The sequence below is a fragment of the Camelus ferus genome, chromosome 6 (genome assembly GCF_009834535.1).
Source record: "Camelus ferus isolate YT-003-E chromosome 6, BCGSAC_Cfer_1.0, whole genome shotgun sequence".
Taxonomy (NCBI): Eukaryota; Metazoa; Chordata; class Mammalia; order Artiodactyla; family Camelidae; genus Camelus; species Camelus ferus.
In genome coordinates this window covers 5,123,376-5,135,922 of record NC_045701.1, presented here as the reverse complement: position 1 = coordinate 5,135,922, position 12,547 = coordinate 5,123,376, and the positions used below count along the sequence as shown (strand labels likewise).

The following is a 12,547-nucleotide window of genomic DNA, read 5'->3' as shown; positions in this document are numbered from 1 at the left end:
AAAAGAATGAGGAAACAAAGGACTGTTATCTCAGGCAAGAGAAGTAACAAGAGCGAAGATAATATATCGGTTGTAAAGACTCCCAATTCTGTTTCAGTGGTAGAAATTAGCCTAAAGCTTCAACGTCCAGATCAGCTGGAACCTAAGGGACATGAGGTTGACCTCTTCTGACTTTATTCAGTTAAAGCTTGGATTCTGCCAGCTGCCCAAGCCCTTTTATGAATATGCATGTACCCTTAGCTTAAAACTTGCCCAGTTTTGCTGTCTGGGTTGACACTGCTTTGGGAAAGATCCCCAGTGTTCTCCTTACTTGCTGCAAGTAATAAATCCTTCCTTCTCCCAGTCTTTTGCTTGGTTTTGTCTTTTGGCTCAACCCACCACGAGAACAACCCAGTTTTCCAGGTAACATCTCCTCCTGTCTTCTCTATTTCTAACAGAACCCTGTGATTTAGGGTGAGTTTGTCCCCGTACTCAGCTCTGGTGACTTAAGTCAGTTGGCCTACACATTCTCTTGGACCCCAGGATTGATTCACAGAAGGGCAGTCAGGGCCCATGTAACTCATATTTCTAGAGTGTTTATTTGCACTCCTGAGAAAGAGGATTCTTTACCTTCTGCTATCTTTGAATCTGGAAGCAAGGAGTCCCAGGAGTTTAAGGAAGACATTTTACAACCCCATAGGGCAAGCCTCTTGAAATAAGTGTTACTTTGAGGAAGCATTGCTGAGAAACCAGGTCCCAGGCTTGTCATTTGGGCTGCAGGATTACTCACCTGTCACTAGTTCTAGATCTGATTATTTTAGTATATGATTAAATGAATTTTTTTTTATTTAAGTCATTTAGTGTTCTATTCTTTTTGTTTGTTTGTTTATGGGCAAGGGGAGGGAGGTAATTAGGTTTATTTATTTATTTTTAGAGGAGGTACTGGGGATTGAGCCCAGGACCTTGTGCATGTTAAGCATGCACTATACCACTGAGCTATACCCTCCCCACCAGTGTTCTATTCTTTACTACCATAAGCATCTCAATACCTGTTATGATGCTGATTGTGAGTTTCAGCACATCTTGACTTTTTCAGCGTCCACTTTAAAGTTGGTTCCAAAAGGCTTCCTTTAATCACTCAATTTTTTAAAAACTGAGGAAGTCTAGTTGGTTTACAATGTTGTGTTACTTTCTGGTATACAGCATAGTGATTCAATTATACATATATATATATATTTTTTCATTATAGGTTATTACAAGTTATTGAGTGGGGGAAGGGTATAGCTCATTGGTAGAGGGCCTGCTTAGCATGCACGAAGTCCTGGGTTCAATCCCCAGTACCACCATTAAGACAAACAAACAAACAAATTTTTAAAAAATCTAATTACCCCTCTAAAAAACAAGTTATTGAATATAGTTCCCTGTACTATACAGCAGGACCTTGTTGTTTATTTATTCTGTGTATAGTACTTTGTATCTGCTAATCTCAATCTCCCAGTTTATCCCTCCCTCTCTTCCTTTCCCCTTTGGTAACCATAAGTTTGTTTTCTGTGTCTGTAATCACTCAATATTATAAGAATCTCAACCCCAGACACATAATATTTACTGTATGTATTTGCCTTATTTGACACAAAATCCTATATAGCAATGCCTAGGTTAATGAAGGGAATGAATTTAGAAATATATTTTATTGTCAAAAACTTTATTATCAGAGAAACAAATAATATAAGAGGTATTAGAATGGATTCCTTCCAGTCCACCCTATAATAGAGTAAATTTCATATAGCAAGTTTTTGTACTAGCATGTCATTCAAAATTTAAAAAAAAATTTTTAGTTTTTTAAATCATAGCATTTTAATTTAACTTTTGCATGCAGTGGCGATATGCAAAATATTGAACAACCAGTGTGGCATGAACATTCGACCAATCAGATTGGAAGCCTGACCAATCAGAAAATATACCCAAATAATCAAAATGAACGCCCAACCAATCCGAATGGATGCCTGATCAGTCCGAATTAAAAACCAACCAGTCAGAATGGACATTTGACCTATAGAATAATGACGTGTATATCTGCCAAATATCTGCCTTCCATTTATCACTGAACTTCTCACTTGTGGGATCTCTCCTCAATATCTGGGAAGCAAACTGAGGGCAGAGACCACATGATAGATACCTTTGTGTCCAAAGGTATTCCAAGTGGCCTTGCTGAGCTGGTTTCATAGTTTGAGCTTAATGAGTTTTTGTTTGAGTGGACACTATTCAACCAGTGATTGCTCAGGAAACATCAGTGGGTGGAAAGAGTGCAGTATGTCCCTCTCTGATGAAGATAATTATAGAACTGTCCCACTGGGTTATCACTAAACAAATACATGTTTTTGGATGACACACAGTTGATAAAAGAAATTGGTATTTTTGAGGGGTTATCATTCAATATGATCTTGACAAGCCAGAGAAATAATTACACTGATTTTTTTTTAGACACAGCAATGAATAGTGTACTTACAGAATGAATAACACATAAATTCAAGGTAGAGTTCAACCAGAAAGGTATTGATGAGGCCAAAAATACCCAGGTCTCATAGCAAATAATAAACTGAAGGTGTCTCAGATGTTTAAAAAATTCCTAAACTGCTGGCATGATAATCAGATGTTTATTCATTCATTCGCTCAACAACTTAACTGAGTACCCACTATGTGTATGTGTAAGGTGTCATGCTAAGCATTGCTGATGATACAGTGAGAAATCAGCATGCCCCTTTCCTCAAAGAGCTCAAGTTTTAAGGGAGAAGACAAAGAAGTACACAAACTAGTAGATAACAGAGAGAGAACTTATTTGATGGCTGAATCATCAGTCAGTGAAAATGATCACTATGAAGGACATCTTTGTAGCCCACCGGGACAGCTGTGCTCAGCAGATGGCCGAGGACCAGAACCCAAGGGTTGTTGGACAGAAGCGTCAGCACTGTTGGGTGCAGACTTAACAGAGGCTGCTGTGCCCCTAATTTTTCAGGACCATGGAATAAGCACGTGAATTCTCATAGGATACAATTAAGGAGAGGAAAAGTCCCAGTAATGATTGGTACCAGTTTTGCCAACCCTTGACAGGTAGAGAGGTCTCAGCCAAATTTAATTTCATTTCAGCAATTAAGAAAGGTGACACCTCGCACTCAAGTGTCATGGAGCAATTTAAATCAGTTAAAGAATGCTTGAGTAAATTTGAAAATTTGCCTAGGGAACACACAGACCTTCAAGTATATGTTTGTAGATTCTTGGGGGTCCCCCAAGATAAGTAAACTATTGTTAAGAAGTGAATTATGGCCCTTGGAATTGTGCAGCATGGCACTTGCTACCATGAGGAAAGCCAGACTGGGGACAAAGTAAACACACAGAGAAGGAAAGCAACAAGAGAATACAGGAACATGAACTAGAGCTCTGATCAAAACCAGCCTGAAGCTCACACAGACCTCACGCCAGACGGACCTTTAAGCATCATCATTCCACCTCATTAGGAAATTCTCGGGGAAGAACTCGGTTTGACCCAGCCTGGTCATATGCCCACCTCTGTGGCCGAAGGAGCAAAGTACCATGATTCAGAGCCACTAGTCGGGGAGGAGCAGCTTCCCAAAAGCAGTAAGGAGTGCTGGCCTGACAAAAACCACAGAGAGTAAACTCCCTGGACAGATAGATTTCTGTAAGTCAAGCTGCTATGTACATGTTAACCTTATCAAAGGCTTCAGTAAACATTTACAGAATCAAATTGAGTGTGCTGGTCTGCCTTGTGTTCTGCAATGATGTAACATTTCAACAGTGGGTTTAGGAAGCTGGCAAAAAAGTACTGATGTGGTTTCCTCAGTAACATGCCACTTGGAGAAAGAAAAGAAAGTCGCCTCCTGTTATGTGTGGCTCTACAAATATACTTCTTGTCCAGTCTTTTGAGCAAAGTGCCTTGATTCAGTAGGAGTTACTACCACCAAAATCTGATCTTTAACATGTTATACAAAATATGGAAACGCATAATTCACAAAAGGAAAAAAATGGGATTCTTCTCGAAGTAATGTCAATATATCAAAATGCTTGAATGGTTCAACAGTGGTGCACAGACTTAAAAGCTAGAAAGTCCCAATGTTGTATGTGCTTTCTAACAGAAAAAAAAACCAGGGAAGTGAAAACAAAACAGAAAAAAAATTTTTTTTTAATTCCCATCAATTAATAAAATTCCCCTAGGGAAACTTAGGGACTAAAATTTCTAATCCTAGCTTCTCTTATGAACGTAAGTTCTTTGCCACATAGTGTGTTCTTATTCATGCAGAGAGAGAATGCCAACAGTTGCATGCAGGTAGTGAGACTAAAAGTTATTTTAATCAGTAGACATTTTATAAAACAAAGATTCCAGTGGCCTTTGACAATTTCTTTTTCTTCTTTTCCAGAATGAAGAGGAAGGTCTAGAACTGAGCTGTGCACATTTGTTCAGCCGGGGCTGAGGCCAAGTTCACAGACTTGCCCAAGAACTGGCTAGGGCAAGGAGGCTCAGCCTGTGCCAGAGGGCAGAATCCTTCCTCATTACGGGACAGAAACTGTGACTTTGACTACCTTAGAGCTTTGTTCCCATCAAGAGGGCTCTAGCAATTAGACAACAGCAGCAACCCTCTGGATGCTGTATGATCAAACAGTGTGAGTTAATGATACATTTCATCTTTTTTCCACATATAATGCAAAAATGACTACTAGGGCCAGTTGAATTTTCTGCCGCAACAAGACTAAGAGTGGAATATCACTGGTATTGTACATGAAATCACAAGACACTCGAGATGTGTTTTAGAAAAGCCTGCTGTCTTGTTCAACTAACTGTCCAAGTTTTTTCCTTATTTCACTAACGGTTGAGTCCACCAGTTCCCTTAGACTTAAGAACCATAGACTGTGGTTCTCAAATATTTTGGCCTCGGGATCCCTTTATTCTCTTAGAAATTATTGTTGTTGGTATTTGACATACAAGAAATTAGAAGAGAAAAGAGATGAGAGGCACAGAGCCCTGAACGGATAGAGCTTCTGGTCCCCAATCTCCTTACCTATCTGCTTATCCTTCTGCTTTGCCTGAGTCAATAAACCTGCAACCCACCTCCCCCTCCCCCCGCGGCCCCAACCCCCGCCCCGTGCCACCCCACCTCCCATGAGAGTTTGATCTGATTGAGTTTCTGCCCCTAGCGAGTGAAAGAGATCTGAATCATACATCCAGAAAACAATTAAAGAATACTCTAAGATATTAAAGAAAGGATTAAACTGAGTATAACAGCATGCTGCTTCTCCCCCATTTCTCACCCATTAAGTGAGAGCCTACTGAGGGTTGAAGAAGGTAACTAACATTACTAACACTTCTACAGTGCTTCATGGATTTCAAAGTACTTTCACATTCAGTAGCTCATTTAATTTTCCTACAACCCATGAAACAGCTTGTTTTATACCCACTTTACAGATAAGAAAACTGAGGTGTGGAGAGCCTGTGTGCTGTTAAGCAGCTAATCCAAAGCTGAGATAAAATCCAAATCTTAGTCTCCAGATTCCATGGTCATAATTCCTGCCTCGCACAATGCTTGTAGTTTTATAGGACACAGACCTGCAGCACAACCCTTAAAATTTGCTGTTCCCAGATATTTTGTCCATCCTCCCGCGGGGGGAGAGGAGCGGTCTGCAAGGCAGAGTCTCTAAAAATACCCATTGTATTTTGCTCTGGTCTGGAGGCGTAAAGAAGAGAACATGAGTGGGGTTCAAGTTGGAACGGCAATCATTCTTTTCGAGCTCTGTAACTGAGGGGCCGCGGGAGGGGGCTTAGAGGTGGTGCTGGGCAGGACCTGGAGAAGCCAGATAAGGCACTCTCCAGATAATCCACAGGCTTCGCCTCGGCAGCGTGACGGAAAGAAAGCATCTCAGCTGCAGCTCGCCGCAGAAGAGATGAGGGAACTCAGATTCCGAGGTCCTGGGTTTGAAAGAAGCCCGCACACAAAGAAACGACGAAGTTAAGTTCCAGCGGCGCGACACGCAGAGTTTGAAAGCCTGCCTCCATGCCTAGCTCCGGTGGAAACGCCTAGTCTACCCGGTCACTCAGTCCACAGCAGGTCTTCTTTTATCCTTTGGGGCCGCTGGGACAGCCCGCCCCGGGCACGCCCGAAGCTCCTCGAAGGAACTACAAGTCCCATAAAGCACTGCGGCGCGGGCGGTGATGACGAAGCCCCCTCGGATTGGCCACGCTGGGCGGGGCGCGCAGGCCTTCTCCGAGGGAAGGGGCGGGGCACGGGGCGGAGCGAGCGGCGGCGGCTCGGCAGGCACGCCCCCTCGCCCGCGGCCCCCTCCCGGCTTCTCTCTGTTGCTTGCCTTGCTCTCCGATCAGAGGGCCGGAGCGAGAAGATGGCGAAGACGTACGATTATCTGTTCAAGCTGCTGCTGATCGGCGACTCAGGGGTGGGCAAGACCTGCCTCCTATTCCGCTTCTCCGAGGACGCCTTCAACACCACCTTCATCTCCACCATCGGTGAGGGAGGGGCCTTGCCCGGGAACGGGAAATGAGAAATGGGGGGCGGGTGCGAGGGGGCCCGGGAGAGAACCGTGGGGAGGGCTTGGGAGCCCCAGGTAGGGGACCCGGGGGACGTCAGGGCAAGTGAGAGCAGTGGGAGAGGGTGAAGGCGTGAGAGAGAGGAGCGGGCGGGGGACGTGAGGCTGGGGTGTTGAAGGGAGGAACTGGAGGGCGAAGGATGGGGAAGGGGAGCCAGAGGAAGAAGGATAGGGGTACTGGGGGAAATGAGAGTGTTGGGGGTGTGACAGGGAGGGATCTTAGAGGGACAAAGTTGGGGGGGACACAGGAAATCTCACGGAGAGGGAGAAGGTAATAGTGGGTGTGAAATGGATTGAAAGACAGGAAAGAGGAAGGAAATGTGAAGGGGGAAATGAAGGGTTGGGGGAATGGTAGGTCCATGAAGTAAAGGGACAGAGGACACAGGGGACAAGAGAGGTGAGAATCGGAAAGGAATTCAGAGGATGAGTGATCAGGAGGGGAGAGATGAGGGACACTGGCTACAAGAAGTCTGATCAGAGATGTCATGGGAGGGGGCAGAAGAAAACTGGAAGTGGGAGAAGAGTTCAGGGGAACAGAGTACGGAAAGAGGATACTTGGTAGATAAAGTTGAGAGCTGGGTGTGAAATAGGAGAGAAAAAGGGAAGCAGAATTTACAGTAGAGAGGTTGAGCAGAGAAGGGAGAAAATGGGAAAGGGAGAGGAAATGGAAAGTAAGACTTTCTCCAGTAACTAGGATCATTGGTTATCATTTTCTCTCTTTTTACATCCTTTGGGTCAAGTGCTGGAGAAACAGCAAAAGTGACTTATAGTGGAATACTATCTATGGAGTGTTAAATTGTTCTGTGGATGTTAACGGGCATTAAGGGAACTGGTGACTGAAGGGGAATGGTGTCGTCAGGAAAATGTGGTTCACTCCTTTACTATCTCCTTAGAAGAAACACCTCAGTTTTTACAGTTACTACCTTGAAGTTTTAATAACTTCTCAGCTGAGGAATTGATCTTACATTCTGCCTCCCTCCCCGTATATTTTCCGTTGTTTTAATTATTACTTGCTAAATGAATCACAACATGCATGTAACACCCACCCTCCCACCCCATTAGTTTCAGTTGATTCTCATTTTTCTGATCTCGGCTGGGACCTATCCTTCCTACTTTTGGAAGACTTTGTGTTCAGGTAACAAGATCTCTTATACTTAACATAAACGGAAGAAAAGCAAATCAGAGCTGGTTTTAAGCTGCCTATACAAGTGACCTTAACGTCATTTCCCTTGTTAAATAGCTGCAGTTAATTAAGTACCTTAAGAATCTTAGCTCTTGGTTGTCTGGGTGATGTTTGTGGCTTCTAATAGTAGCTCACTTAAGCATCTTTCGGATGGTTCTTACGGTATATTTCACCAAGAATTGCTGGGGTTCTTAGGGGGCTAGGACTCTGGTAAATGAGTGTATTTGAGTATTTGTATGTTTTAAGGATAATTTATCAAAGGCTAGGGGTATAGAGCACTCTTCTGCCATGTGCTAGGAAAGGCTATGGTTTGTTTGTTCTGGCGTCTTTCATATGGATTTAGTGGTCTGAAACCTCCCGGGTGTTACGCTGTCTGGGCTTAGGGAAGTTTGAGTTGCAAGTTCTTGGCAGTCATTCTTGAGTGGGACTTTTTCTTTTCTGAGGAAGCAGATTTTAAATGTCATGTCTCAAGTATATTCCTAAGAGATTTGGTGGGAGCTGTTACAGCAACCAAAGGACTTTAATTTTTGATGCTAGTACTAATTTCAAAACCCCAAATAACCCTTTTTCATCGTTGGGTGCACACTGCAGTCCAGATGATAAGGGACAGCTTCTAGCAAGTTGAGTGGGTTGCCTTTTGTCCCTTCTGTGTGTGACCCTCCCAGAAGCATTCTCCTGCATTGAAAATGAGTGACTCTCGCTGATGCTCTTTCTGTTAAGCTCCTTGAGTGACTTTTGCTTGTTGGTAATAATTTATTAGTTGCTTCCTTTATTTTGCCTTAATTTTTGTCCCACCTTTAATGTGAGAGTGTCTGCTTCCTTTTGCAATAGTAGCTTTGAAAAATTACTTTAAAAATTATTTAATTTTATTTTTTTAATGAACGTACTGAGGATTGAACCCAGGAGCTCATGCATGCTAAGCAAGCACTCTACCACTGACCTAGACCTTCCCCCTGAAAAATTACTTTTGTTCTGAAGGATTAGAATTTTCCTTGTGTGGATTTTTTGTTTGTTTGAATTAAAAAAAAATTGTAAGTGACTGAAATTCGGTTTCATGGTGGAGGCAGGGGTTGCAGCTATTAAGGCAAGAGAATCTGAGTCCTGAAACTGCTTAGAACAGGAGGTAGATATTAAATGAGGTGAATCTTATGTATGATGTTGGCCTTTAGATTTTCTGTGGGGTGGATGTGGTAAAAAGAGGCTGTGAGCTGTGTCTTCGGTTGACCTGGAGGAGGGGAAATCCCTGCCTCTTATTTAGCCCCGGAGCTGTGACAGGAAGTGGTAGCAACCTGCCTTCAAACGGCAGAAAAACGAATGCACCTGCAACCTAATGCTTTGGAGTTGAAATTAAGCTTGGAAAATAAGGTGAACGTTAACATCATTCTAGTGAGGAGCTCCACATACTCTTCACTGACCACAGACGCAGGCTGGGAGGGTCCACCTCTCTAGCAGCATTATCTCCCTGCCCTCCCACCCTTCACCCCTCTGGCCAGGTGACCTGAAGTTGTTGAGGGGAGGGCTGGTGGTCCATCTCCTCCCGGTCATAATTATTTCTGGGTGTGGATGTTCCTGGACTTTTCTGACTAGGTTTTGACAAGGTTTTGACCACATCGTTGCTGACAGAACTTGATAAGGTCTACGTCACAGGAAAGATCCAATTTCTTAATGCCTGGGGTTTGTGTGTGTGTGTGTGTTGGTAGATATGGAGGCGTGCCTGTTTCTTCCGGTGAAGGCGCGTTTCAATTTCAATTCAAAGTCAATTTCGCTTTGCTAAAATTGAAGTAGTTTTAGGAAAGGACATCTGGCACCTCTATAGACACCGTTCTGGTAGGGGTCCTGCCATCATGAGAGGACAGAGACAAGTCATATTGATACAGACACAGTTGTCTCGCCGAGCCTTTCTTCCTTCACTTCTCGAAGGTTCTGGTGTCTTCTCTGATATCCTGGCTCCCCTTGTATCTTTACTGTTCTTGGAGGTGATGGAAGGTATATATTTTTTCAACTGACTTGTTGGAAATCTTCCCGTGTGTCAGTGAGATATTCTTTGTTAGCTATTGAGAAGGGATGTTTTATCCATTTGAAGTTATAGGCCCGGGGCCTGGGACCAACGACCAACTCGCCTTCCAGTTCAAATGTTTAAGAACCGGAAAAAGTGTTTCGATTGACTCCCAGAACCTCTTACATAATTATTATTAACCATTAATTAAATGTATGTAAAATGTAACATTAAGACAGGTGGGAAACGGCAGCACAGTTAGCTCTGTATTGTATTTCCTGTGGGATGTGGGGGTGTTTGAATACTGTGGATATCTTGGAATGGCCTATCCCGAACAAGGGGCCAATAGAACAAAAAGAAAACCCAGCCCCGGCCTCTAAGCTTCTTCTCTTTGCTGTCTCTCCCCTGCCCTGCCCCCTTCTTCCTGTTAGGGTATTTCCTGAGTGGTTTTGCTATTCAGTATAGTCATAGTCTGACAGCAGCAAGAGTCTTAGAAGTTACCTGCTTCATGCCCCCGCCCCAGTTTTATAAGCAGGAAGACTAAGGCTGATGAAACCCCCAAATCCAAGTCTGTGTCACTTTTCGCAATTGAGTTGCTGCCACTTCTGATCGGTATGACCACCCCCATGAATCAAAGTCACCGCCTTTTCCAGGGAGGGATTAGATTTTGCGCGCTTGCTTTTATGTGGGGTAAGTTAAGATGTTCCCGCCTGGATTAGCCGTATCTCCTCGGGGAAACAGTACCTGCTAATACAGTGACTCAGAGCCCTATAGGAGTGCATATGGGCTAACTCAGCATATTGCAACTGTCTTTTGCCCTTTCTTTCTATGTCTCTAGTTTCAGGTTAGCAGCTCAAAGTGTGTCCTGCCATTAAAATTCCTTCCGTGGGCAAAAAACTAATGAAATCATATTAATAATGTGCTAGTAATTGTTGCAGCCTCGTCTCATCAGAGTCCTTTTAGACATTTTATTCCCTAACATTGCATTTTTTTCTTCTTGGCTTCACTTTCTTTAAAATTAGGAGTTGGCACACTATGGCCCACAGGCCAGATGTGGCTTGCAGCTTGCTTTTGTGCAGTCCACAAGTGAAGAATGGTTTTTACGTTTTTAAAGGGTTATTAAAAAATGAAACAAAATAAGGAAGAATATGCAACTGAGACTGTATGTGTCCCACAAAGCTTCAAAATATTTACTAACTGTTCCTTTATAGAAAGAGTTCACCCGACCCCAGCTTAAAATTAAAAAAAACTGTTTTTGGTTGGTAACAATTCAAAGCTTTTATCAAGACTTATTGACTGCAAAACAAACTTTGTCATATTTACATTTTTATCCAAGATGATATCAACATTTGGCTGAGCATAATCCAGATACGTCGTGCAAGTTGATTTTAATTTTCATAGTTGTTTTCCTTGGTTTCAATTTCTCAAACAAAAATGAGCAAGGAACATGCAACTTCAAATTGAACATTTTGTACATACAGCCTTATTTTAATGTCATTGTGTTCTTTCAGAGCTGTCAGTAGACTTCCCATCTAAGTGATAGCTTTGAAAACAACACTGTTTCCAAAAAAGGAGAATTTATTACTAGATTATGAAGGGTTAAACTCATCTCTTCAGTTAGTGTTCTTGTGAATGAAAAAAAAAAAAAAGCCATTCAACAAATTAAGGATGGGAGTGGGAAACTGAGTCTTGGAGACCAACGTGGGTATGTCTTAAGAATAAGTGTACTTTAACAAAGAGCTTCGCCAGCTGTTCTGCAGCAAATCTGGGAAGATGTTCTCTTGGCAACAGCACCAAGATTGTTTGGATCCACTGAGAAAAGCTGGAGGGAAGCAGGTTTGAATATTGTCTTAGTGGAAGATGTCTAGTCTTTGAAGACAAGAAAAAATTTAGCAGTTGATTTTTTTTTCAAGTAAAAAATGTATCTATCTATCTATATTTATTGAAGTATAATCAGTTTACAATGTGTCAATTTCTGGTAGCGCATGCTTCAGTCATACATGAGCATACATGTATTCATTTTTATGTTCTTTCTCATCATAAGTTACTACAAGATATTGAATAGAGTTCCCTGTGCTATACAGTATCAACTTGTTTATCTATATAAAATAGATATGTAAAATATATTAGTATCTGCAAATCTCAAACTCCTAATTTATCCCTTCCCACTGCCTGCCGCAGTAACCATAAGTTTGTTTTCCATAACAGTTGATATTTTAATTAAATCCAATAACTGAATCTGAAAAGAGCCATGGAACCAGAAGTGGGAGACCAGGGAGCTGCCAGCATGGCCCAAGGCTGGCTCTCGGTTAGGCCTGCCAGCCTGCACACAGGACGGTTCTGGGGACCAGCTCTCTGTGTGTGTTAGAATGGCTCTGTGAGAAAATTGTGCAGGAAAGAGTTTCACAGCAGGATGAGAAGAGGGTGGGAGTGGGGATGGGGAAGTAGGTTTTAGGTGGTGAGTAATATTGGGGAACATCACATGGAGCTTCTGAAATGTGAGTAGCTGGTGAAGCAGCCTGGTTCATGTTTGGTGTCTGGGAGGTGGCATATGAATTCAGGGGGCTGGAGTCATGTCTGCACTCAAGTCATGCTGTTCCTACTCTTCTGGCCTTTAGTGAGTCAGTTGTCCTTCTAAGGTCTTAGTTCCTATAACACTATACCAGCTTTTCAGGATTGCTCTGAGCTCCCTAGGGCAGGAATCAAGTCTTAATCACCTTCCAAGTCTCCAAGGCCTGGATTAAATGACTCATCCATGGGATGGATGAATGGCTGGATGAGTG

At 42.8% G+C, this 12,547-nt stretch overlaps 1 protein-coding gene across 3 annotated transcripts in view; it reads left to right on the top strand.

Moving 5' to 3' along the window:
• The window catches only part of RAB8B (RAB8B, member RAS oncogene family), a 90,635-nt gene that overhangs the window by 27,511 nt on the left and 50,577 nt on the right, over nucleotides 1-12,547 (top strand). For all 3 annotated transcript variants that reach the window (XM_032481002.1, XM_032481001.1, XM_032481003.1), the window contains one exon: nucleotides 4,410-6,505. In XM_032481002.1, coding sequence (XP_032336893.1) covers nucleotides 6,382-6,505 — 124 coding nt within the window. In that variant the 5' untranslated portion in view covers nucleotides 4,410-6,381. The remainder of the gene's footprint in view (nucleotides 1-4,409; nucleotides 6,506-12,547) is intronic.